The sequence below is a fragment of the Cynocephalus volans genome, chromosome 3, assembly GCF_027409185.1.
Source record: "Cynocephalus volans isolate mCynVol1 chromosome 3, mCynVol1.pri, whole genome shotgun sequence".
Lineage (NCBI taxonomy): Eukaryota > Metazoa > Chordata > Mammalia > Dermoptera > Cynocephalidae > Cynocephalus > Cynocephalus volans.
The window spans coordinates 146,265,644-146,288,581 of record NC_084462.1 but is presented as its reverse complement, the minus strand read 5'-3'; the positions used below and the strand labels follow the sequence as shown (position 1 = coordinate 146,288,581).

General features: G+C 39.9%; 1 protein-coding gene across 4 annotated transcripts in view; it reads right to left on the bottom strand.

Moving 5' to 3' along the window:
* SYNE2 (spectrin repeat containing nuclear envelope protein 2) overlaps positions 1–22,938 on the bottom strand; it is a 135,424-nt gene that overhangs the window by 31,810 nt on the left and 80,676 nt on the right. For all 4 annotated transcript variants that reach the window (XM_063090614.1, XM_063090615.1, XM_063090616.1 and 1 more), the window contains 9 exons: positions 22,252–22,406; positions 22,006–22,150; positions 20,957–21,051; positions 19,510–19,744; positions 15,472–15,666; positions 13,511–13,636; positions 7,436–7,591; positions 5,214–5,372; positions 4,277–4,443 (listed from right to left, as the gene is read on the bottom strand). In XM_063090614.1, the coding sequence (XP_062946684.1) occupies positions 4,277–4,443; positions 5,214–5,372; positions 7,436–7,591; positions 13,511–13,636; positions 15,472–15,666; positions 19,510–19,744; positions 20,957–21,051; positions 22,006–22,150; positions 22,252–22,406 (1,433 nt within the window). The remainder of the gene's footprint in view (positions 1–4,276; positions 4,444–5,213; positions 5,373–7,435; positions 7,592–13,510; positions 13,637–15,471; positions 15,667–19,509; positions 19,745–20,956; positions 21,052–22,005; positions 22,151–22,251; positions 22,407–22,938) is intronic.

Sequence of the window (22,938 nt, the reverse complement as noted above, 5' to 3'; positions counted from 1 at the left end):
ACACTTTACAAGTAGAGAAAAACCAGTGGTTTGGGCTTAAGCCCCTTTTTCTTCCTCCCATATAGCCACACTGAACTGAGTCAGAAGCTACCGGTGCAGGCGTGTGGAGGGACCCACAGTTGTCCTGGTGCTTTCTCATCCAGCATCTCGGTCCTCACAGCCACTCTGGGAGGGAGGCAGGGAGGGGGCAGGGCTCGTGCACAGTTTTTAACAAGGAAACTGAGGCCGTAAGACTTGTTCACAGTGACAGGTCCAGGAGTTTTGACTCTTGGTGAAGCACCACGTTACTTCACTCTGCTGAGAACCAATGCGCCAGCGTGAGCGAAGTGTGACGCCCAAGCTAGCCCATTCGCGATACACCAGCACCCACCCAGGCCTGTGGAATCAGAAGCCCTGGGAGCAGGGACCAGCAATCCATGCTTTCTTGAGCCCCAAGGGGTTTCTAATGCATGTCTAAGTTTGAGAACCACTGCTCTAGATTAAACAGTAAATGCTACATGGAATACTAGGTTTTAGAAAAATTCTGATAAGCTACTTTTAAAAGCCAAGGTCTCACAAGGCCAGATGCTCTTTCTATGCATGCTGCAGTGGGACAGTCTGACCTTGGCTCCCGATTGCCCTGCACAGAACTGTCACTGTCCTTGGCTAAGGTATTTACCCTCTCCAAGCTGAAGCTTCCCTCGCTGTAAAATGACTGGGCAGTGTTGCTTCAATTAAAACAAATATAATATACGTGGGTACCTCGAAAAGTTTGTGGAAAAATGGAATTAAAAGATAGCATGAATCTTTCTGTGAACTTTTTCACATGTGTGGGAAGAAGCCTGGTACTTAAAAATAAACACTGGTTTCCTTCCCTTCCACCCCAGAATGGAGTCTGTAATGATCAGAAATTTCATGTGTTTTTAAGGAACCCTGTGTCCTCAATATTTTATCAAGTCTTTTGAAATCTGCCTCTATTTTGCTGAGAATGAACCCAAAATAACAGGTTTTTAAAATGTTTTCCCCAGTGAATTACATCTAGTTTATTGAGACTTACAGTTCTGAACACCATTCAAAACCTTGAAGTTAGGGTGCCTGTTATCTCAGTTGGTTAGAGCTAGCTTGGTGTTGTAACACCAAGGTCAAGGGTTCAGATCCCCATTCAGGCCAGCTGTCAAAAACAACAACAACAAAAAACCTTGAAGTGAAAGGCTTGAAGTTAAAACCTTGAAGTCATGAGGTATCTCTGTAGGATCTCCTTCCAAATCATTTTTAACAAGAGATGTTGTCTCCCTGCCACAGGGGTGCAGCCACAGAGTACTATGAGCAGATGGAAAAGGCTAAATGGGCCCAGAATGCTGCGGGCAAATGCAGCCATCATCGTACCCCTCAGGGCAAGTGCTTGTGGGCACAGCTCAAGTGTGAAGTCTGCAGCCTGTGCACACCCCAAACCCTTCCCTGCCCTGCTTGGCCTTTGTACAGGCCAAGGGTGAAGTCAGCGTCAGGGGTCAGATGAGGAACTGATTATTCTACCGAGGTTGTCTCCTTCCTGCTTCAACCCATGGATTCCCCTGAAGGGTAAACTCGGCCAGAGCTCCTTAGACTCCCAGCCGGCTGCCTGGGCCTGGCCCTTGCTGTAAGGTAAGTCACTCCCTCCCCAACCCCTCAGTGTTGAAGGACTAGGCTCTCAATATATTCTGCTCATTCCAGTGTTTCAAACTAGAAGGGTCTGGGGTAGCAGGGAGGCAACATACTACCCGAGTTGAAATCCTAGTTGCATCATGTGCTGGCTATGTAACTATGGGCAAATTACTTAACTTCAGTCCTCAGTTTCCTTATCTGTAAATGGGATAATGGCATCTGCCTTTCAGAATTACAATGTCTAAGTGAAATCATACATAAAAAGCATATTGTTACAAATACAGCTGGTAGCTAGTACATTTGCTATTATTTCAACTCCTTATTTTGCCAATTGCTCTTTCCAAAAAGACCAGTAAAATGTTACCTGTTATTTTATCTCTTTCTCACCAAGGCATTGGCTGAGGACAGGCAGCCAAAGAAGCAGAGAAGAAAGAAAACAGCCTGTTAAAGTCCAAAGTGACACAACCAGAGCACGAGTGATCAGGAAGGGACTGTCACTCTGCTCTTCAGGAAGCATAAGTTAGACCTTGCCCCTGAATGATCCATAAACAGGCAGGATGGCATCGTAACCTCAACTAGTGCTGGGTGCCCAAAATGACTTAGGACAAAAAGATGATGACAACAAAGACACAATTTACCCAATGGAAATGATCTTATTCTCATGCACTGGAACATTCATTCATTTCAACAAATATCTGAAGCACCATCTAAGCCTTGGGAACGAGACAGTTAAAGCACTGGCTTCATGGAGGAGAGACCTCTCTTTACTGGACAGAGCCAAGGGAATTCTCTTCTCCTCAACAAACGTGCTACTTAATCTTAGTGTCTTCATAGGAAAAAACCATGAAAATAATCACTCCATAAATGTTGGTTCCTATGTGCTGTACTGGTCCTGCACCAAACCTGTGAAACACATCATTCATTCTCTCTGTGGATGGCAGCCTCTGCTGTAAGCAGTGCTGTCAGACACATTTTGCAGATTTGGAAACTGAGGCTTAGTAAAGTTAAATCATGTACTCAAGTTCCCATAGTAAGTTGTAAAATCAGGAATGGTTCAAAATCTGTGCTCTTAACCCTTAGGTTACCGCCATGGATTTCTGTAGATGTTTTCTTCAGCTGGCTGTGGAGAGAAGTCAAATTCAGCCCAGCCTATGCTGCCAGCCAAATCATCCTAATTTTTGTCTTCAGCAGCCCCTCCACTGCTAAGAAACCATGAATGACTCAGACTTTATTCAGGAGGCCAAGTCTTTAGCTGAGATTTAAAGTTTTTTAAGACTTAGCCCCAACCTATTTTTCTAGCTCCATTTCCTACCCTTGGGCCAAAGGGGCTTCTTGTTATTTCCTGAATGGCTTTGGTGCTGCTCCACCCCTGCTCCTGTCTGCTCACAACCTGTGTCTCCCTGTCTGCCACCAGTAACTGTCAAGAACTCCAACCCCCTCACATTCAGGACCATCTGGGAATGCAGCCCTTCTGTAAGACTCTTCCTAACCCTACCCCTACGCTCCCAGGAAGATGTGATCTGAGCTCTCAAACAACTTGACCTACAGCTGCTCAGATATCCGCTCCCACGAATGTAACTGACTCATCTTACTTCCTGCCTGTAATTCTCACAGCACTTAGTTGGGTGCCTTTGCTGACTGAATTAGGTTCATTTATGGTTTCCAGTAAACAATGAGAGAAAGGATATGCCAAATTATTAAGAGTTTTTTATTTTCACCACTCCCCAATTCTTGATTCACCTTGCAGGTCCTCCTGTATGTTCTAAATCATGTGTATGTTCAAAACATCTGAGCACAATGTTATGTAAAAGACTGGCTGGGCCCGTGGAAACACTAAGTTGCGTAAGTGGCCCCAAGGCCGAGTGACTGTTCTCTGTACTGAGGTTGCAGCTGAAAAACACTTCATTATCATCATATTATTACTTTGTGAGGGGAGATAAAATGACAAGCTCTATTTCTGCTAAGATCACACTACAGAAAATAGCTTTGATTTGTGGTCACACCTGTGCCCAAGGCAACACCTTAGGACAAGGCTGTGACCACAAATCAAAGCTATATTCTCCAATGGACAAGACGCCATCGGGGGTGTGGCACACTGGGCACAAATGCTTACTGAGGATCCCTGCCTCGAGTGTGCTAAGCCCCTGTGGTGGAGGCAGTCCAGGGCCCCAGACCAGCCTCTAGAGAGCAGGCCACACTGCTTGGCCACACTGGGGCAGGAACAGCAGGCATGATTTCATCTGGGGACATGCAAATGCTAAAGCCGAGTCAGAAGTTCTAAATAATTCTAACTTTTCAAAATAAGTTCCAACTTTCATTTAAAACAAATCTAATTCATAAGAAATTTTAGCTAAAAAGAAACTACTAGGGGGTCGGCTGGTTAGCTCAGTTGGTTAGAGCGCAGTGTTGGGTTTGGATACCGTAATGGCCAGCTGCCAAAAGAAAAAAAGAAAAGAAGTTAAAGTGGGCCACACTAAAATACATTTTTCCTACAGTGTTGAAATAAGAATTTTCACCCATTTTTTACCAAATGTTTCAATCTGTAAATTTATAAAACTGCTGGATTGCCTTCGAGGAAGATGGGGCTCAGTTTACGAGACCTGTGAAATATACACTGTACCCAGGAAGGAAGAATCGTTTTCAGGCCATTTTTTACCTTGAGCCAATGACGTCAAAAAGATGTTGCCATCGGTCATTAACCTTGCTGAGCTTGTCATCAATCTCCGCTGATCTTGCCTTGTTGCTGGCCTTGACCAACTGGTCACCCATTTGCTTCAACCGTAACTTGTCTTCACTGAACAAGTTTATTTCTTCCATGCAGTCCTGGCAAAGGCACCAAAACACAAAGCCTGAATTATCACCAAATTCATTTCTTCTCCAGCCACAGACACACAGTTGCCTCTTGACATTTTTTTAAAAAAATTAAAAAATGCTCATATCTGTTAATGCAACTCTTCAGTGAGTAGCTAAAAGCCAGGCAGTGCCCACCAGGCAAATGCGAGACATGTAAGGCAGTAGCTACCTTCTTAATCCAACAGCTCCTCTGTTTCCCCTCACAGATTTCTTCTAATCTAGCCTACTTGGGAGCCGAGAAGAAGTTAGCATAACTAAATTAGCCTAATACCAGTATGTTTTTCCCAAGGTTTAACTGAGTGGTGTTTTGGGTGATTGCAATAAGATGCTCTCCTTACCTTTCCGCATGGACATTAGTGCCCATTTCAAAATTCTGAGCTCTTTGCTGTTGGCCTCTCCCCTCTGGCAAGGGGAGCTCCTTAACAAAACAACTAGAGTAATGGCAACTCACTTGGGGCATGAACTGATGCTTAAGGAGGTGTGAGCCCCTTCTCCGGCCAGATTTCCTAACCAACAGAAAGCAACTCTCCTTAGTACCAAGCCTGCCTAGAATGGTCTCATACTTCCCACCTCTCTGGAATCTTCTCTCTTCCAATTTTTCATAGTGAGAAAGTTGCTTCCCGTTTCTAAGATGTTACTGGAAACACACCTGTCATGTTATACCTCTTTGAGTCTGGGAGTAAGGAAGGCAGAGTATTCTATGGTAGTCAGAACAGCATCCTCCGGGCATCCCGGCTCACCTTCTGTAACTTCTCAATCATTTCTTCAATACTAATATCCGCTGTCTGTAGAACTTTGTTTTCCATCTGCACCAGCCACGCACACAACTCTTTATTTTTTTCATTGAACACGATCCATGAGTTGAGTCTGTCTTCAATCTCCTGTTTGCGTATAGCCACCTGTGAATGAAAATGCACTTGGCACTGAGGGTAGCCAGGAAGGAAAGCACTCCCTTGCCTCCCCCCATCAAAAGGACTATGAATTTCATTCATTTTAACCAGTAGCTCTACAGACTTAAATTCCTACGTTTTTGTCTCTTAAAAACCTAGGGTTTAATATCAATAGACGCTCCTTATACCTTTGATAAATGCCATAAAAAGTAACAAAGTAAAGACTGTACCTGACTAAAAGGATTGAATTTTACCAAATACATACCCATTACTATCAGGTTGTATTAAAAATTAGAAACAGGAAAGATTAGATGAATATATGTAGTATCACAAAAATTTTTTATCTGTTTCATCTTTGAACTGCTTACTACATGCTAATTTATAACTTTATGACCCAAATCACTCTCCCTTTTAAAAATTGATCAAGTCCTTATACCTACATAAGGCCAATGTTCTGCTTATTTAATTTTAAAACTATAATCCAGATCACAATATAAATCAAACATTTGCAATGTGAATGAGCTAGGAAAAATAAATCCTTAAATGCTCTAGTTTTATGCTTCAAAATAAAGCAAAAAATAAAACAAAAACAAAACCAATGCACATCACTCATTTAACCCACCTTCCCGTTATGAACTGTGGCTTTTGGACAGAAGCCACAGAAATGTCACCCAAAACTTGTCTGCAGCAAGCAGGGTGATTCCAAAATACCCAGTGCTCTTTTATGTATGAGCAACCTCTAACCTGATGACAACAAAGGGTCCTCCCCCTTACAGGGTTAAAATTTATTATGTAAATAAATATAAATTTAAATAATGCAAATCAGCCTTATTAAATACACAAAAGTATTCCCAGGTCTTTAAAATCTTACAGCTGAAAGGATGTAGCTAAGAGTTTGGTAAAATTTTAACACCCCCCTTAACTGATGGGGAAACCAAGGCTGAATTCCTGAGATTTCCCTACTATGTACAAAAAAATCTTCTGCTCTTTTCAAAGTAAGGCAAAAATACCAGACGCTTGTACATTCTACCCAGACAAATGTGTTAAGAAGGCTTGAAAAACTATCCCTAAAAAAACAAGTTTTGTGTTTCCATTACTCCGGGCATCTGTTTATCTTAGCTTTTAAAAATCCTGGCATTTTGCGTAGCGTCATTCAGATTGATTTCATAATGGCAAAAATTAGGAACATCTGGGCCCTAGTCTTTGTGTCTACCTTAACTTTTAAGATAATTTTCACATATTCTAAACATTTTCTTTTACATAAAATTTGAATAAAAATTCTAAAAGAACATTTAAAATGAGGGTACACTTTGAATATTAAATCCTAAAATCAAGAGAGAAAAAAGTGTTTTTACTTTATTAAAATGCAGTCAAAAGTGTCTGAATTTCAACTTTTTTAATCCATTTCTTCTTAATTCACAAAAATGAGATTAAGGAATTTATTATCCTTAGAATCATAGGTTCTTAAAAAGAAGATCTATTTGAACCCTTTAATTCCATCCCAACCCTGTTACAAACATACACGGTATAATGCTCTAACCACAATTCTATCTTAATAAATAGAAGTGATCTGCTGAGATACTAAGTATAGCAGTTGATTATTTCTTTATGAGAATTTTAGAAGCCAACTACCTGAAGTAAACATCGGCATGCACGTGAATGTAGAGTTCTCTTGTAAGATGCCCCCGCCTGCCCGCACACTGAGTCCTGCTGTTAGGCCCCGAAGAGATACTGCAGTGAGGCCGAGTCCTGATTCTAATATGCTCATTAGTACTTGTCATCCACACCAGCCAGACAGCAGAGCCATATATATGCTCACAACTGCAATTTCTGTCCCCACTTAAAGTGATTTTTCACGAAGCGTGCAAAGTTCCAGCATTTAGCGCTAGAGAAACAAAAGGGTCAAATCTGTGAAACCATGTCCCTGCCTTCTAAGCGAACAGCGGCTGGCCAGGGGTTCCACTGAAAAGTGACTGCTGGTTCCATGCAATCAAGCTCCCTTCTGCTTTGTCAGGCCTTGGAGACTTTCAATCGACTCCCAAACAGCCGTGCCCTGCAGTTCACTGACTTACTCTTAAGCAGAGGTCCTCCCATTGTCTGTGCAAGTGTTCCGTTTGCTCCTTCAAAACCATCACGTCTTCCACAAGAATGTGCTGGGTTACGTCTGCCTTCATAGTCTGAAGTTCTTTCAAGTTCTGAGTCCAGTTGGTCAAAGACTTCTCTAATTCCTGCATTTAAACACAAAGAGGGGTGGGGGAAAAGCCTTCAACTCAAGCTGCTGCTGTTTCCAAACCTGTAGGCTAATCCTTTGATTAGACTCTGGGGGAGGGGAGGCCAGGCAAGGGGGAGGGACCTTCTGAATGAGAAACAGCCCAGGCAAGCGTCTGCATGGCGGCTGGCCAGTTCTTCTCAACCTTTTTCTCAAAGGAAAACTCTTTTCTACCTTTATTTTCATTTCCTCAGGTAGTTCAGGTTTTTATATAATTCATTCTATTCTAAGTCACGTAGGTCTTCACCTTCATTTAGAGAAGGATATTTGGAGTCTAATAATCTCACACACACACAAACATATTTTTACTCCCGAAACTAGATTACAGATGAGTTATACAAGGTGTGATTTCTCATTTTTAAAAGTACTAAGAGATATACTGCTGCTAATGTGGCATTCATACAACAACTTCTGTTGAAAGGGAACTTTTTGGTTAACTTTTGAAAAGAACCCTGAGTATAATGGAAGAAAAAAATACATTGTTCCCTAAAAATTGGTAGAGATTAGTTAGGAGATAATTTTCTCTGGCCATGGAAACGTCTACCTTTTAAAAATGAAGTACTTGTCAAATTAGAACTTTTTGAATTCGAGGATTTAATCAGGAAAATTGCTTTCACAACAGGGAGGTAAAAGGAAATGGTCAGAACATTCAAGAGTCCTCCAGGTTCGGACTGTGCTTACAATTCTTCACGCCTTGGCACATTTTAAGGGTCTCCATTTCTAGCTGTCAACTGCAACCTGAAAGAAGATACTAAGCCATTTACATCTGAAATTAAGCCTAATAGGTAGCAACAAAACAATGTGTTAATTCCAAGTTCTAAAAGCCACACTGGCTTGATTTTATAACTTGCCAACAAGAATTTACGTTTAATAAAATGGCCAGAGAATTCCTTTTAAAGGTTGCATGGAGACTAAGAAATAACATCTTTATAAGAAGAGAAACCATTACTTTAAATTTTTGTTATCTAGTTTTAGTCTCATGATTCCAGTAAAGTGGATGAGAGCAGATTCTGCAGCAGAATGCTTTGCGTAGCTACATAACAGAAAGGGGGCAACTCACAGCTGACGTATATCACTAACTTAAAACTAGAGGAGATCTGGAAAACCACTGAGCTTCACAGTGTTTCCCAGGCAGGTGCCAGGGAGCTCAGCCTGTCCAGGGCCTGCTCAGAAGGGCTGGCTCTGATGCCTGCACAGTAGGCAGGTATATTTAAGTTATCCACAGCCAGGCTTAAATCAATTCTGTTTGGATACTTTTGATACCTACAATTGAAAGATGTAGAACTTTTGAATGTGGACATTTTTATGATTCAATAAATATTGCCAAATTGTGTCCTCCAAAAATGACTATATCCATTTCCCCATGTACTTTTTGGTTCTGAGTTTGTTTGTTTGTTTGTTTGTTTGTTTGTTTTTCTAAAAGATGACTGGTAAGGGGATCTTAACCCTTGACTTGGTGTTGTCAGCACCACGCTCACCCAGTGAGCTTGAGCTAACCGGCCATCCCTATACAGGATCCAAACCCATGGCCTTGGTGTTATCAGCACCACACTCTCCTGAGTGAGCCACGGGCCGGCCCCTGGTTCTGAGTTTTATATATCTTGGGGGCAAGTTTAATATGTGGAACGATGCCTATATTTCAGTAGCTTTAAAATGTTCACAAAAATTAAGTGAAAAAAGCAAGAAATCAAACAATATATAGAAGGAGGTCTACTGTGGAAGTTAATTACAGCTGACACTCACTATTTGCACAAACATTTCAAAAACCATACTTCCACCTTTAAAATGCCCCAGATTTACTACCAAACTTACTGCAAAAGAGAATAAGACAATCAGATAAATTTCCCTTATCTTCATTTAACCAGATAAATTGTTTATATTATTTTAAAAACCCTGTATATTTTCGGTTGTTCATAACGCATGAGGTAAAACTTCAAGTTGTTTGACTACATAAAATGGTGCACCGCACAGGACTTGACTGGACTCTGCAGTAGCGGGACAGCAGTTAAGCCTTTGCCTGCAAACTTGATTATCAGTGGGATTGTCAAATCCTGTTTCTCTAAACTACTATTTGGGTAAAAAGAGGACCAAAAAATGAACGTGTACAGTTGGCTCTCTGTATCCATGGGGCTCCACATCCACAGATTCAATCAACCATGGATTTGGTGAATCTGCAGATGCAGAACTTGTGGGTATGGAGGGCTGACTGTAAGGGACCTGAGCCTTCTTGGAGTTTGGTACCCATGGGGCGTCTTGCAACCAATACTCTGCAGATACTGAGGACCGAATATATATATAAGCAAATATTGGTCTGTATATGCACAGAATATCTTTGGAACGATATACAACAAATAGGTAACATTAATTGTTTCTGTGGAAAGGAACTGATAGGAGAAATTCTTTTCACATATAACTTTTGCACTTTCTGAATTTTGAACCATTTGACTACATTACTTATTCAAAAATTACTTAAAAATTAAAACCGTCCCAAGGACTCATTCTTTTGACAAATTTTATGAATACAGATATCCACTGTAGCAATTTTCATAATGGTGAAGTTAGAACATACATATATATATACACACACACATATATAAAATAAATTATACATATATACACACAAAGAGAGAGAGACAGAGTCCACACATCAACTTGGCTGCAATGGGAATGCAATTTTATCAAGAGGAAAGCAAAGTCCAGATTGGCCACGTGGCTGGCATCATCTCCCCCAAGTGAGTCAGAGATGAAACACAATGTCCTAGCCAGTCTTCACGTTACTTAGGATCTTTTTTGGAATATGGCCATGGGTTAAATGAACTCAGTGCTCTTCACCTCTCCCTGATTCTTTCCACTGTTAAACAGGATGCTGAGGATGTGGATACTATTAGAAACTGAGAAGTGTGACACTTGGGGAAAATTATGACTCCTCAAGGGTTTACATTTCACATTCTCCACAGGTTTCCAGGCTTTATGGAAGGAAATTATGTATCAACTGAGAGAGTCACTCCAAATTCTTTTGTTATTAAAGTCATTATCTAACCCTAATGATATAGAGATGGTAAAAACTTTGAAAATCGGGAATAGATAGGAACCTTCTTAACCTAATAAAGGCATCAACTAACAAACAGTATACATCATGAGCAAATAGTATACTTAATGGTGAAATGTTAGAATCATTTTCTTCATAATCAGGAATGACACAAAGGAGCCAGCTATCAATGCTCCTACTTTTAACTGTGTTCTGGAGGTACTGACCAGTGGACAAAGAGCAGAAATAAATATATAAGAATTAAAAGGAAGAAAAAAAATTGTCATTTTTCACAGATGATGATTGTCCTCATAGACACCCAAGAGAACACATAGACATATTATTGAACTTAACAAAAGAGTTAAGCAAGATGGTTGAATATAAGACAAGTATACAAAGATCAATTGCATTTCTAGGCACCAGCAACAATCAGTTAGTAAACATAATTAGAAAAATGCAGTATTTTCAATTGCTTTAAAAATAACACACCAACAAATAAATCTAACAAAAGATGTACAATACTACAAAAAAAAAAAACCACCCAAAATTATAAAACATTATTGAGAATCATTAAATATGACTCAAGGGAGAAAAATATGCCATATTCACGAACAGGAGTAACTGATGTAAAAAAGATGTTAATTTGTTCCAAATTAATCTATAAATTCAAGCAATTTCATTAACACTCTTATCAGGACTTTTCATGGTTTAACAAGGTGCTTCTAAAAGTTGTGGAAGATCAAAGACCCAAGGATATCCATATTAATGTGGGAGAATAAGGTATGAGTGCAACTCACACCAGAAGTGAGGATATCAGAATACAGCACAGTGATCAAGACAGTTTGATATTAAAGCCAAGATAAACAGAGCAATGGAAGAAAGGCGAGAATGGAGAAATAAATCCTGCATTTACGGAAACCTGATACTTAACAGTGGATTATTCAATAAACAGCACTAGGACAATTGATTGTTCATATGAATAAAATAAAAAATGGATCTTTACTTAAAACATATGCAAAAACCAATTTCTCAATGTAAAAAGCAAAACCTGAAAACTTTCAGTAGGAAATGTAAGAGTGTGTTTTATGACTTTAGGATGGAGATTTCCCAAAAGAAACAGAAAGCACAAATCATATAGGAAAATATTGATAAATTCATCTACATCAAATTAACAAAAACATCTTTTGTTCAGTCAGCGACACCAAGAAAAAGTAGAAAAGGAAGCTCTCAGGGGGAGAAAACATTTGCAATCTATATACTCAACAGAGGAGTAATATTTAGAATAAGCAGGTCTTTCAAATCAATAAGCAAAAGACAACCCAACAGAAATATGAGCAGAGGATATAAATAGGCAATTTCACACAAGGGCAAACCCGATGGGGCAATAAACATGAAAAAATGCTCAACTGACAAGTAAACTACAAAGAGATACCATCTCACACCTATCAGACTAGCAAAAGTTAAAAAGAAAACTGGACAATACCAAGTGATGGGAGAAGGAATATATGTAAATTTTTTTATATTCATATAATGCATACTATACAGCAGGAGCTATAGGTATTGACACTGATGATTCAAAATCATAATGAAGAAAAAAGCTGTATTATATGTGCTACATGAGGGGTCTTCAAAAAGTTCATGGGAAGATTCATATTATCTTTTAATTCCATGTTTCCATGAACTTTTTGAAATAAGTTTGTATAGAGTGGTACTGCTTATATTTGTATAAAGTTTGAAAACAGAAAGCTATACTGCTACATTTCATATAAGCAACATACACATGTATTAAAACTATAATAAAATGCATAAGAAAATTCAGGGTTGTGGACATCTCTGCGGGGAGAGAGTATGTTGCAGGTCATGCAGTGCACTTGAACTGCATTTGTAATGTTTTATTTCTTCAGCTGGGTGATGGTTTCATGGCAGTTTTATCATATTATTTGTTATGCCTTTTAGCACATTAGAAATTTTTACAACATAGAAAAAAGATGTAGGGAGAAGGACATTAATTTTCGGCACATTTTGAGGTATGGGACTACTCATTTCCTCCTAAATTTTTCAATTTGATCCCTGAAGTTGCTGAAGGTAAACAAGAATATAAAGAATGTTCCAACAGGCTCTTAATGTCTTTTAAACACCAAACCTGTAGATAGGAAAGAAATGTGGGGAGTTCCTGACCTGGGAGTTTTACCGGTCCAAATTCCTATCCATAAGTCTGCCTTGTCTTCTGCACAGGCCTAAAATATCCTGGAATTTTTGCTAGTCTGGTGTCAATCAGACAGAATATGAGTATATGGAAGGTTTTATTTTTTCTTAATATTTTAATTTTTTTGGCGACTGGCCAGGATAGGGGATCCAAACCCTTGACCCCGGAGTTACAATACCATGGTCTAACCAACAGAGCTAACTGGACAGCAGGAAGGCTATATAAAAATATTATACTTGAGCAAAAAAACTCAACCTACTGGTTTTACAAAAGAATTCTTTAGTCATACTTTACTCTCATTCCAAAGACAAGGCTATTTGATAAGGGAACAGCTTTTAAAGTAATCTCAAAAGCCACATTTATATTACAGAGGAGAAACAGATAGAAGGAGCCAGAAGAAGAAAACCCCCAAGATCCTAAGAAGTGAAATTTTACAAGTCTTTCTCATCTTCACACATGGACTAAAAAAACATGGATTCTAATTACTTAAGAGGCCAGGATGTTATGCTAGACAGAAGGTAGGGAAAATGTTTTCCAATTGAACATGAAAACTCAGTTTCAACGCAGAAATAGAAAGGCAAACACTTCAAGTACTCAGAAAACAGCTAAGTGCTGATCTTGACCATGGGTTCAGATTTTAATACCTTAATCAGCTCTTTTTCTTTATGGAGTTCCTCATGAAGTTCTGGAAGAGGATCTTTATTTCGTGCCTTTAAAACTTGCAGCCTGCTTTTCAACTCTTTGATTTTCTTTTCACACTGGTTCCAGGTCTATTTGAAAACATTATTAAAATTGGTAAGTACTTTGCTCTTAAGAATGAATTGTAGAAGTAGAACAGATCATTTAACCCATGTCTTCCTTCTATTCAGTGTGTTTTTGTAAATCACACAGAAACCCAGTTCCTTATCTTGCGCAGACTGTGTTCTAAAAGGGCAGATGGGACACCAGCATGACTCGGTGCCTCTCCAGCCTCACCTGTGGCTCATTTCAACCACTGAGCTGGCCTTTGCTTAGAAATATTTCTTCCTTCCTTCTCAAGCCTTCATTTATCTAATCTAATTTCTATTTTAATTTTGAAAAAGCTCACATCTAAAAGGCTGCTATGAGGATCAACTTTTAGCATTTATGGTCTTGGGCATATGCTACAACAGCACCATAAAGCAAAAGCACCCAACCCCGGTCCTTGTCTTCTATCCTAATGTCACCCTCTGCAGCTCGGCTTTAGTGACCCTTTTACAATTAACCTTCACTTTTCATTTCTCACTACTGCTAAAAGCACGTTGCAGTTTACAAAGCATTTTCTTTATTAACTCATTGTAATTATCATAACCTTAGGAGGCAGACAGGGCAAGTATTATTATCATATTTAAAATAGGAAAACTGAGGCTCAGAGAAAACAATGCAGTTAAAAATTTAGTCAAGTGTCAACCATCTCTTTTCCTCAAACCTTATATTACCAAGCAAATAGCTGCCTGCATTTTCAAGTTCAGGGTGTTTACACTTAATTCATTAGGTTCAGTTTCTACTCTTGAGGTTATTAAAAGCAGACAAACATAAAATCAAACACTATCCTATTCCTTAGTACAACTGATACCTACAGATATTTGGGTTGGCTTAAACTCTGTGGTAACACCTCATTTAAGGGGAGGCCACTTGTCTAGCAACTCAACTATCTGGAGCTCAGCTAAGAAGAAAGCAAAGAGAAGCAAAACTGTGAGTCCTTATCTTTCCCACCTAATTGATATCTGCAGTTACCATTACACTTTACAAAAAAGGCAGGTGCTCCACAAATGTTTGCTAGTTAATGAGTTTCACAGTCTGTATACCAAAGAAAATTCAGACACCTTAATCACAGAGAGATGCTCAGGCCTTGATTCAGCAAATATTACCCTTAATTCAGAAAAACAGTTCTGATAAGCTTCGTTATCTACTTTTGGTACACGCAACAGATCAGAGAGGAGAGTGGGCTATAAGGAGAAGGTGAGCTCAAAGAAACAAAAAATAAAGACAGCTTAACATTAAGAGAGAATAAGAAAAACTATAAAAACCACATTAGAATTCAAAGCACACAGTAGTGTAAGGAGGGCCACAGGTTCAAAGCAGCTCAGAATCCTTGAGAACAACTGGGTATTTTAGTATAATAAAACAAAAATGAATTTCCTAATAATGACTCAAAATAAAACATTTCAGTTCTTAAAGGTGTAATATCAATTATCTAGAAAATTCACTTATGTGGAAAAGTGCATTCTCAGGTGATAGCAGAAAAATGAAATATCAGTGTGCTTATTTTCATGTTATACCGAAGGAGAGACTGTATGTGGAGCATTAGCTTTGTGTATTGAGCTTCCACTGAACGTGAATAAGTTTTCTGTTTCATAAAAGTAAATATCTTAACAGAACCTTGAGAACATGGAGATTTTTCAGTGCTATATTATCATTTTATGTTAAGTAACTGGCATGACTCATGGATTAGTAGGACTTGAGTTTCCTTACAAAACTCACAATAATGTAATTTCCTAAAATCATACCCATTTTCATATAGCAAACAAAAACCACATGTACTGAATTTGAAAACCATGAAAGGAAAATTAAATGGTGAGTTTACCTCTACGATGTTCTGGAACTGCTTAATCATCTCTGCTAGCTGGACCTCTGTGTCCTTCCAGTTGTTCTGAAGTTGGCCGAGTTGCTTGTCAATCGACTCTTTAGTCTCCAGGTTAGTTGTGTTCAGTAACTTTTCCCCAGCTTCCAAGGTTAGTGCGTAGGTGGCTTGCCACCTTCGAAAATGGATTTCTTTATTCTAAAACAAAAACAAAAAACCACAGTGATTTCTTAAGCCTCTAATGTGATCAAAATGTGATATTGCGTGTGTTTGTGTATATTTCCTTCAGAGCTTTTCTTATATGTTAGATATAAATGACACAAGTCTGGTCAGAATGTACACACACACACACACACACAGACATACACACACACACACACACTTATTTACATCAAAAGCTAATGTTTTACATCAAATATACAGCATACTGCCAAATGAGCTGTTCTTAGAATGATTTCCAAAGATTGGTGACATAAGCTTTGAAATGGATTGAATTGTGTCCCCCAAGTTTTATGTATTAGAAGCTTGATTCCCCACTGTGACTGTTAAGGGGATAGGAAATTGTAATTGAAAGGTGGGGCCTTGAAGAGATAATTAGATTCTAGGACCGTGCCCTAATGAATGGATTAATGATGGTGGTCATGGGCGTCGTTCTGAGGGCTTAAAAGGAGAGCACATGACAGTCTCTCTCTCTCTGCTTCACCATTTTCAGTCACATGAGACCCCTGCATTGCTGTAAAGCCACCACCAAAGAAGACCCTCACCAGATGTGTTTCCTGGACTTTGGACTTCTCAGCCTCTGAAACTGTAAGCAATAAATTTCATTTTCTTACAAATCACCCAGTTCCAGGTATTTTGTTATAAGTAACAGAAATAGACTAATACAAGCCTCTTAGTGTCATGATTAGAAGCAGAGAGAAATGAAAAATCTACTTCATAAAATAAAAGCCAGCAAGATAGATGGATCTAGAAACAACATACTATACTCCACAAATATGTATAAGTAAATGTTAAAATATTTTGAAAAAAAAAAAAAAGAAAAACAACTATAGAATTAAACATGAAATTAAGAGCAAATACCAGTTATCATCATGAGTCAGCTCACTTCTAACCCACAGGAGTAGAATGTGCACATTACAAGAAACAAATATAAAAGGAGGAGAGAACAAATAAAAAAGGTAAAATACAACAGGTTATTATGGGCACATAACATGTACATCAATACACACACTAAAGGTACAGCTTTAAAAAAGGTCATCTGAAATTTCAAGTAGGATTTTCTTTAAAGAGGACTGAAACTAGCTATTTACAATACAAAAATGAAGCAAAAACTTTTAAATTGGTTCATACTTCCAAAAGCATTTGGTTTCTGGGGAAAAAAATTAAAGTTTTCATCTGTTCTAAATGATTTCATACATCTTCAAACTTCTCAAGGGAGACATAATGTAGGCTTTTTCCAAAATGAAAGCTGATAACAACAGTAACAGAACCCTGATTTACAAAGGTTTTCTGAGAAGACTTGAGATCATCCATATGCACAGGAGGGAAGCAGAGTGTGCCGTCGGGAGCAGCATGCAAGGGACACGGCAGCTCAGCAGCGCTCACTGCACGTCACCTTCCCCACACGCTGTGCAGCTCCACGTAGCCACTGATACACGAGGGCACTTCAAAAGTTCACGTAAAAATTGAATTAAAAGATAATATGAATCTTTCCATGAACGTTTTGAAGACCGCTTGTAAAAGACCTGCTGCTCCTCTAGTCTTCCCTGACTCAGTCAACAACACACTATTCATCAAATGCTCAAGTCAAAAACCCGCACCATCCTCGATTTGGCTCTTTTTTTTACCTGCTGTATCCAAACCGTTAGTGAGTCTTGTAAACTCTACCTACAGAAGTATCCATTTTATCTCCGCTGAGGTCACCCTTACCTTAGCCACCACCACAACTCTCCGAGACTGTTGAAATAGCTTCCGAACCGGTATGGCAGGCTGTATATTTCATAAAATGGCCACAACAATATTTCCAGGCCCACGTGTTCTTCCAGAACCTTGCCACTCCTCATCAAATACTGGTGCCTCTGCCCCCTCCTCTTGAACCCATGTGGGCCTCAATTGTTAGAGCATGGCAAAAGTGGCACAGGTGCAAGAGCCACCTACCGAGCCCTGTCAATCCCCAGAACTACAAGGGACAATAACGATTGCATTTATGCTACAATAGACAAGTGAGATGCTGGGCTTCCTACTTTTCCTCTAGTTGCCCTACAGTCCATCCTCAGAGCAGCCAGAGTGGTCCTTAGGACTTACAAATCGTATGCTGCTGCCCTCTCCCCCAACTGAGACCCTTCGAAGGCTTCCTGTTTCACCCAGACTACCTATTCCACCAGCTACCACACCTCAGCCTACAAAGCACGCCTCCCTGCCAGCCTCTCAACCTCATTTCCTACCACTGCTGCCTGACTAGCTATTCTCCAGTCATACCAGCCTGTCTTTGTTCCTCTGCTTTGCTGAGCTTCTGCCCATCTTGAGGACTTTGGGTAAACCATTCCTTCCGTCTGAAAGGCTCTTTGCCCAGACCTTTGCTCGGCGGGTCTCATCATTCAGTCTCAGTTTAAATGTCGCATTCCCAGAGATCACCCAAACAAAAGTTGTCACCCAGAATGTAAGTTACTACAGCCATCGTGAAAACAGTATGCAAGTTCCTCAGAGAACTAAAAATAAATCTATCTTATGACCCAGATATCCCTCTACTGGGTATATACCCAAAGGAAATAGAATCAATACATCAAAAAGACACCTGCACTCTCATGTTCATCACAACGTGATTCACGATAGCTAAGAGATGGAATCGACCTAAATGCCCACCAACAGATGAATGGATAAAAAAACTGTGCTATATATGCATGACTGAATACTACTCGGCTATAAAAAGAAATGATATTCTATTTTTTTTTTAGCAACATGGATGGAACTGGAAATCATGTTAAGTGAAGTAAGTCAGACACAGAAAGACAAATACCACATGATCTCACACATCTGTGGAATCTAAAAAAAAAAAGGGGGGGTTCTCATAGAAGAGAGTAGACTAATGTTTACCTAGGAGGCTAGGAGAGGGGGAGAAGGGGTGGACTAATGGGTGCAAAGCCATGCTACCTACCCTAAGTGAATCATTGTGCAGTGTATGCCTGTACTGAAACAACACACTGTACCCCACAAAAATAAATATAAACAAAATGGGAAAAAAAGGAAGTAGCCACCAAGCCCCTCTATTACTGGCCCTGTTTAAATTATCTACATAAGCCTTATTGCAATCTGATATTTTCTTGTTTATTTATTAATTTGTGAGATTAATTTTTCTTATTTATTTACTCATCTGTCTGATTGCCCCCATGACAGCAGGGGGTCTTCTCCTAGTCCACACAATATGCCTGGCACTTAGGACAGGGATTAGCACAGAGCAGGTACTCAATATCTGATGACTGGATAAATGAATGAGGAAAGCACAGAGTGTCAGAAGGGTGGTGTTTCATTTAGCCATGTCTCTAAAGTGAAGAATGGCTCTACAGCCAAGCGGAACATGCCCAACTACTTACCCTAATCCTATGCTCATCAAGCAACTTTCTGACGGAAAACTTTGATGCCTGAATGAATTCGCCTTTTAAGATTAAGCAGGCGTTCCACTGTAAATTACTACACTGGTGGTCAACTTATACATTGGTCAGTGCCTTCAGGCTTGGGGTGGTGTGAGTCTGAAACCCCAAACTTCCCCCACTCTACCAATCCATCCATCTCTACTCCATCCCTCCTCCCATGGCCAAAGGGAGCCTCCCTATTTCTGGATGAATGGGTAGGACTCGGTTTCTGATCGTGCAAGGCTAGGGACCAGGGTGGGGGGCATGGTGACCACACTTCACTGGCCTCCCACTGCAGAGAGTACCCTGGGACCATGATGTCACAGAAAACAAAATCTGAGGTGAACAACCATTTTGCAGATAATGACCACCCTGTGCTGTGGTTCTCACAGTGCTATTGTGCGTGCACTACCTTCAGGTCATGGATGAGACTTCTGGTTTGGTAGAGGCTGTAGCAATCCTGGCCCTTCACTGCAGACAGCAGCTGGCTGGTGTCGGTGAGGAAGCGGAGCAGGTCCTCCACGGACGTAGTGAAGTACTGCCACTGTCTCACCAGCACATCAATGTCACCCTTCCTCTGCCGAACGCCCCGGGCAGCACTCTGCCACTGGGCTGCCAGCTTTGAGAATTCCGAAACAAATTCTGGCCTGGAGAAAAACAGATGATTAGAGAATCCTGACATCAACATGTAAAAACTAACTATCAATGGGTAACAGGAACTCAAATTCACTATATATGCACCATTTACATGAAAAAAAGCCACGACTTTTTAAAACCTGAGTACTATTCAACTTAAACATAAGGGATGCTTTGGGAGGGGCAGCAGGTAGGTTGGCAAAAGGGGTCTAGCAGAAGTTATCTGCACATAACCTTGTACTTTGTCAGCATGCACAACAGCCATTCCTTTAAACAAATTGAAGCTGTTTTAACATACATTATGCCATACGCTGTATGAAAAACTAGAAATTGGATCAATGGGAAACGGATGAACAGGTAGGTACCTTGTAATGCTATTGATTACTTGAGGATTTATTTTACATAATTTTAGCAATAAAGAGCATGCTTTCTGTAAGTGCTCAATTAGTTCTTTTCCAGATAAATAACACCCTTCATACAATAAATAATGTTTTATTTATCATGGGAAAGTCATGCTTTGCCATACTGATCAAATAAAAACTAGCTTATAATCCTACAACTGGCTTGAGTTTATGATTTCAGAGCTAGGAAGAAATGGGCTTTATATTTCTTAATTATACAGAAAAACATTCAGAAGTATATGGGGATTGATGGGGAGGAAAAACAACAGCTAGCAGGACATTTAGAGAAGTATCTAAGTGGGCAGGCCACCTCTGGGCTGCCTGCCATGTGTACCAGCTGTGTGAGCTTATGGCCAGCAGCCTGGCCAGAGGGGCTCTGCTCAGCTCTGGCCCTGCCCAGTGACCCTAACCCCATGCGCTTTCACAAGTATGACGTAGCTACCTGCTGGGAACAGCAGCCCCTTAAAACTTAATTATTTTTTACATATCAAGACATCACAAGGGTGAGGGTAGAGAAGAAAACATACTACAGAAGAATCATTTAGGGTAAAAGTTAAGTTTACTTAGGGAGTGGGTATTCTCAAAAGCTTCTGGGTTGCTAACCCCATCTACCTACCATCGGGAAAAGTGCTGCCAGTGTTTTTATGGCCACGTGGCAAGACCCCGTGCTAATCTATAGTCAGAACACTGGCCCCACAGTTGTCTGTCAATTAACATGGCAGTAGGGCATCGAGGTGGTCACGATTTACATGGTGGAAGGCCTGCCCCAACCAGCTGCATTACTGCCACAGTCCCACAACCTTCACAAGCCCCACAGCTTACCTGTTCTTTATTTCTGTTGTGTCCAGTAGTTGTAAGGACTGAGTGACATAAGCATCTGCAATGGTCTGGTTTATAGAAACTTCAGCTTCTAACATCTATATATGAGTACAAATATAAAATATCAGCTAGTAGAATTCATTTTTACGAATTTGGAAATTATATTTCCTATTGAATTCTAAGCTGTCACGGGGTATGTGAGATGATTCATTTTCAAGTTATTTGTGCCTAACTACAAAAAATGCTCAACCACCCATCATCACTTATGAACATAATCTTACAAGCAAATGGGTCTAATAATAACTATGTCTAAATGCCCATTTATCAGGCATTTACTATTTGCGAGGCACTGTGTAAAACATGGATTGTCTCATCTAATTCTCAACCTTAAGATTTAAGTACTACTATTAAATCCATTTGAAGAGGAGAAATCTAAGGTATAAAGAGGTTTAGTAAATTATTCAAGGTCACCCCTCTTTTTCGCAGGGATGATTTCATTTTCATTGGATGATCTTAATATAACAATGTAGACAAATCAGTTACATTAAAAAGTTACAGTGAACTAATCATGCACACTTTTGAAATGCGGGATCTGCCTGTAACACTGGGAGTATTTTCAAATATACACCAGCACAAGCACAAGAGAAACTCCTATGTGAAATTATTAATACAACATTTATAATTGTACCAGGTGCTTCAATACTATAGAGAACTGTTCAGTGAAAACGCAAAGATGAGTTCTAACACTTTTCATGCTCTTGGCAGAGTGGTATCATGTTTGCATTCTGGAGAAACAAAGTTGCACTAGAAGCTTCCACGTACTGCAGAAAATCTAGGAGTGTTGTCACTAATAGAGCAGTACAACAAAATGTTGAAATTTATGAAATGTGCGAGAATTTCACAAAGGATCAATTCACAACTGAATTTGCTTAAAGGTATACAGTCTATATTTAGAGGTTGACAGGTACTCCCTGTATTTTATTTCAATCTACCTTTCCCTGACTCCTGCCCCAGGGTGAGCAGTTCGAGGGTGGCAGAGAACACAGGTTTACCTCATATGTTTTCTGCTGTTCCAGGAGAGCTGGAAGGTTGTCAGCAATATTCACTCTGAGCGTCTCTTCTATCTTCTCCAAAAGTTGGATCCACTTGTCACAGCAATAGAGAAACTTTGTATTCAATCCAATTCCCTGAAGCTCACTACAGAGGTTTAAAACAAATCCATATAGCAATGACATTCCTGAGCTGAAGCCATTCATTCTACCTTCATTGACACAATGGCAGAGACGGGATGTTCTCACCTGCAGCGCTCCAGTGCCGTCGCTGTGGCCCGAATCCACCGCCGGTTCATGTTCTGCAGTGTCTTGACGGCGACGTCAGTAAGTGGGAGCTTGAGGCTCACTTCATTCAAATGTTCAATATCAGGTGACTGGGCTGTCAGTGCCAGCACGTGATTCTATTAAAAAAAATGGAAGTCCAGATGCCAATAAAATATCTAGATGATAAAAAGGCCTCCTTATCACAAAGATGAAGGAAAACTGGGGCCCGAACAGGGATGCAACTTGCCCACAGCCAAACAGGTAGTGTCAGAGCTGAGCCCGAGCTCAGGTCTCTTGAAGCTGTGCCTTTACTAGAATACCAGCCTGCACACATGGCCAGATGTAGACAGCCCAGGAAACAGAAAGTGATCTCACATTTTGCCTTTGAAGAATACAGAAAATGGGCTTTTAAAAAAAGAACCAGTTCTGGATCTTCAAGTTCCATTTAGTCTGACAACAACTTGACCTTCAATAGGTCAGGCAGTTTTCCTACAAAAACATAACAGCCAATTTGATCCTTGAAATAACCCGGGCAAAGCATGGGACTTAAACACCTATATTTTGGTAGAACATGAAATCACAAGAAAGGAAACTCATCAAAATCTTATTTCTGAAAGGATATTCCAGGAATAACCTCTAGGTCAACAATATGTTAAGCAAACATCCTTA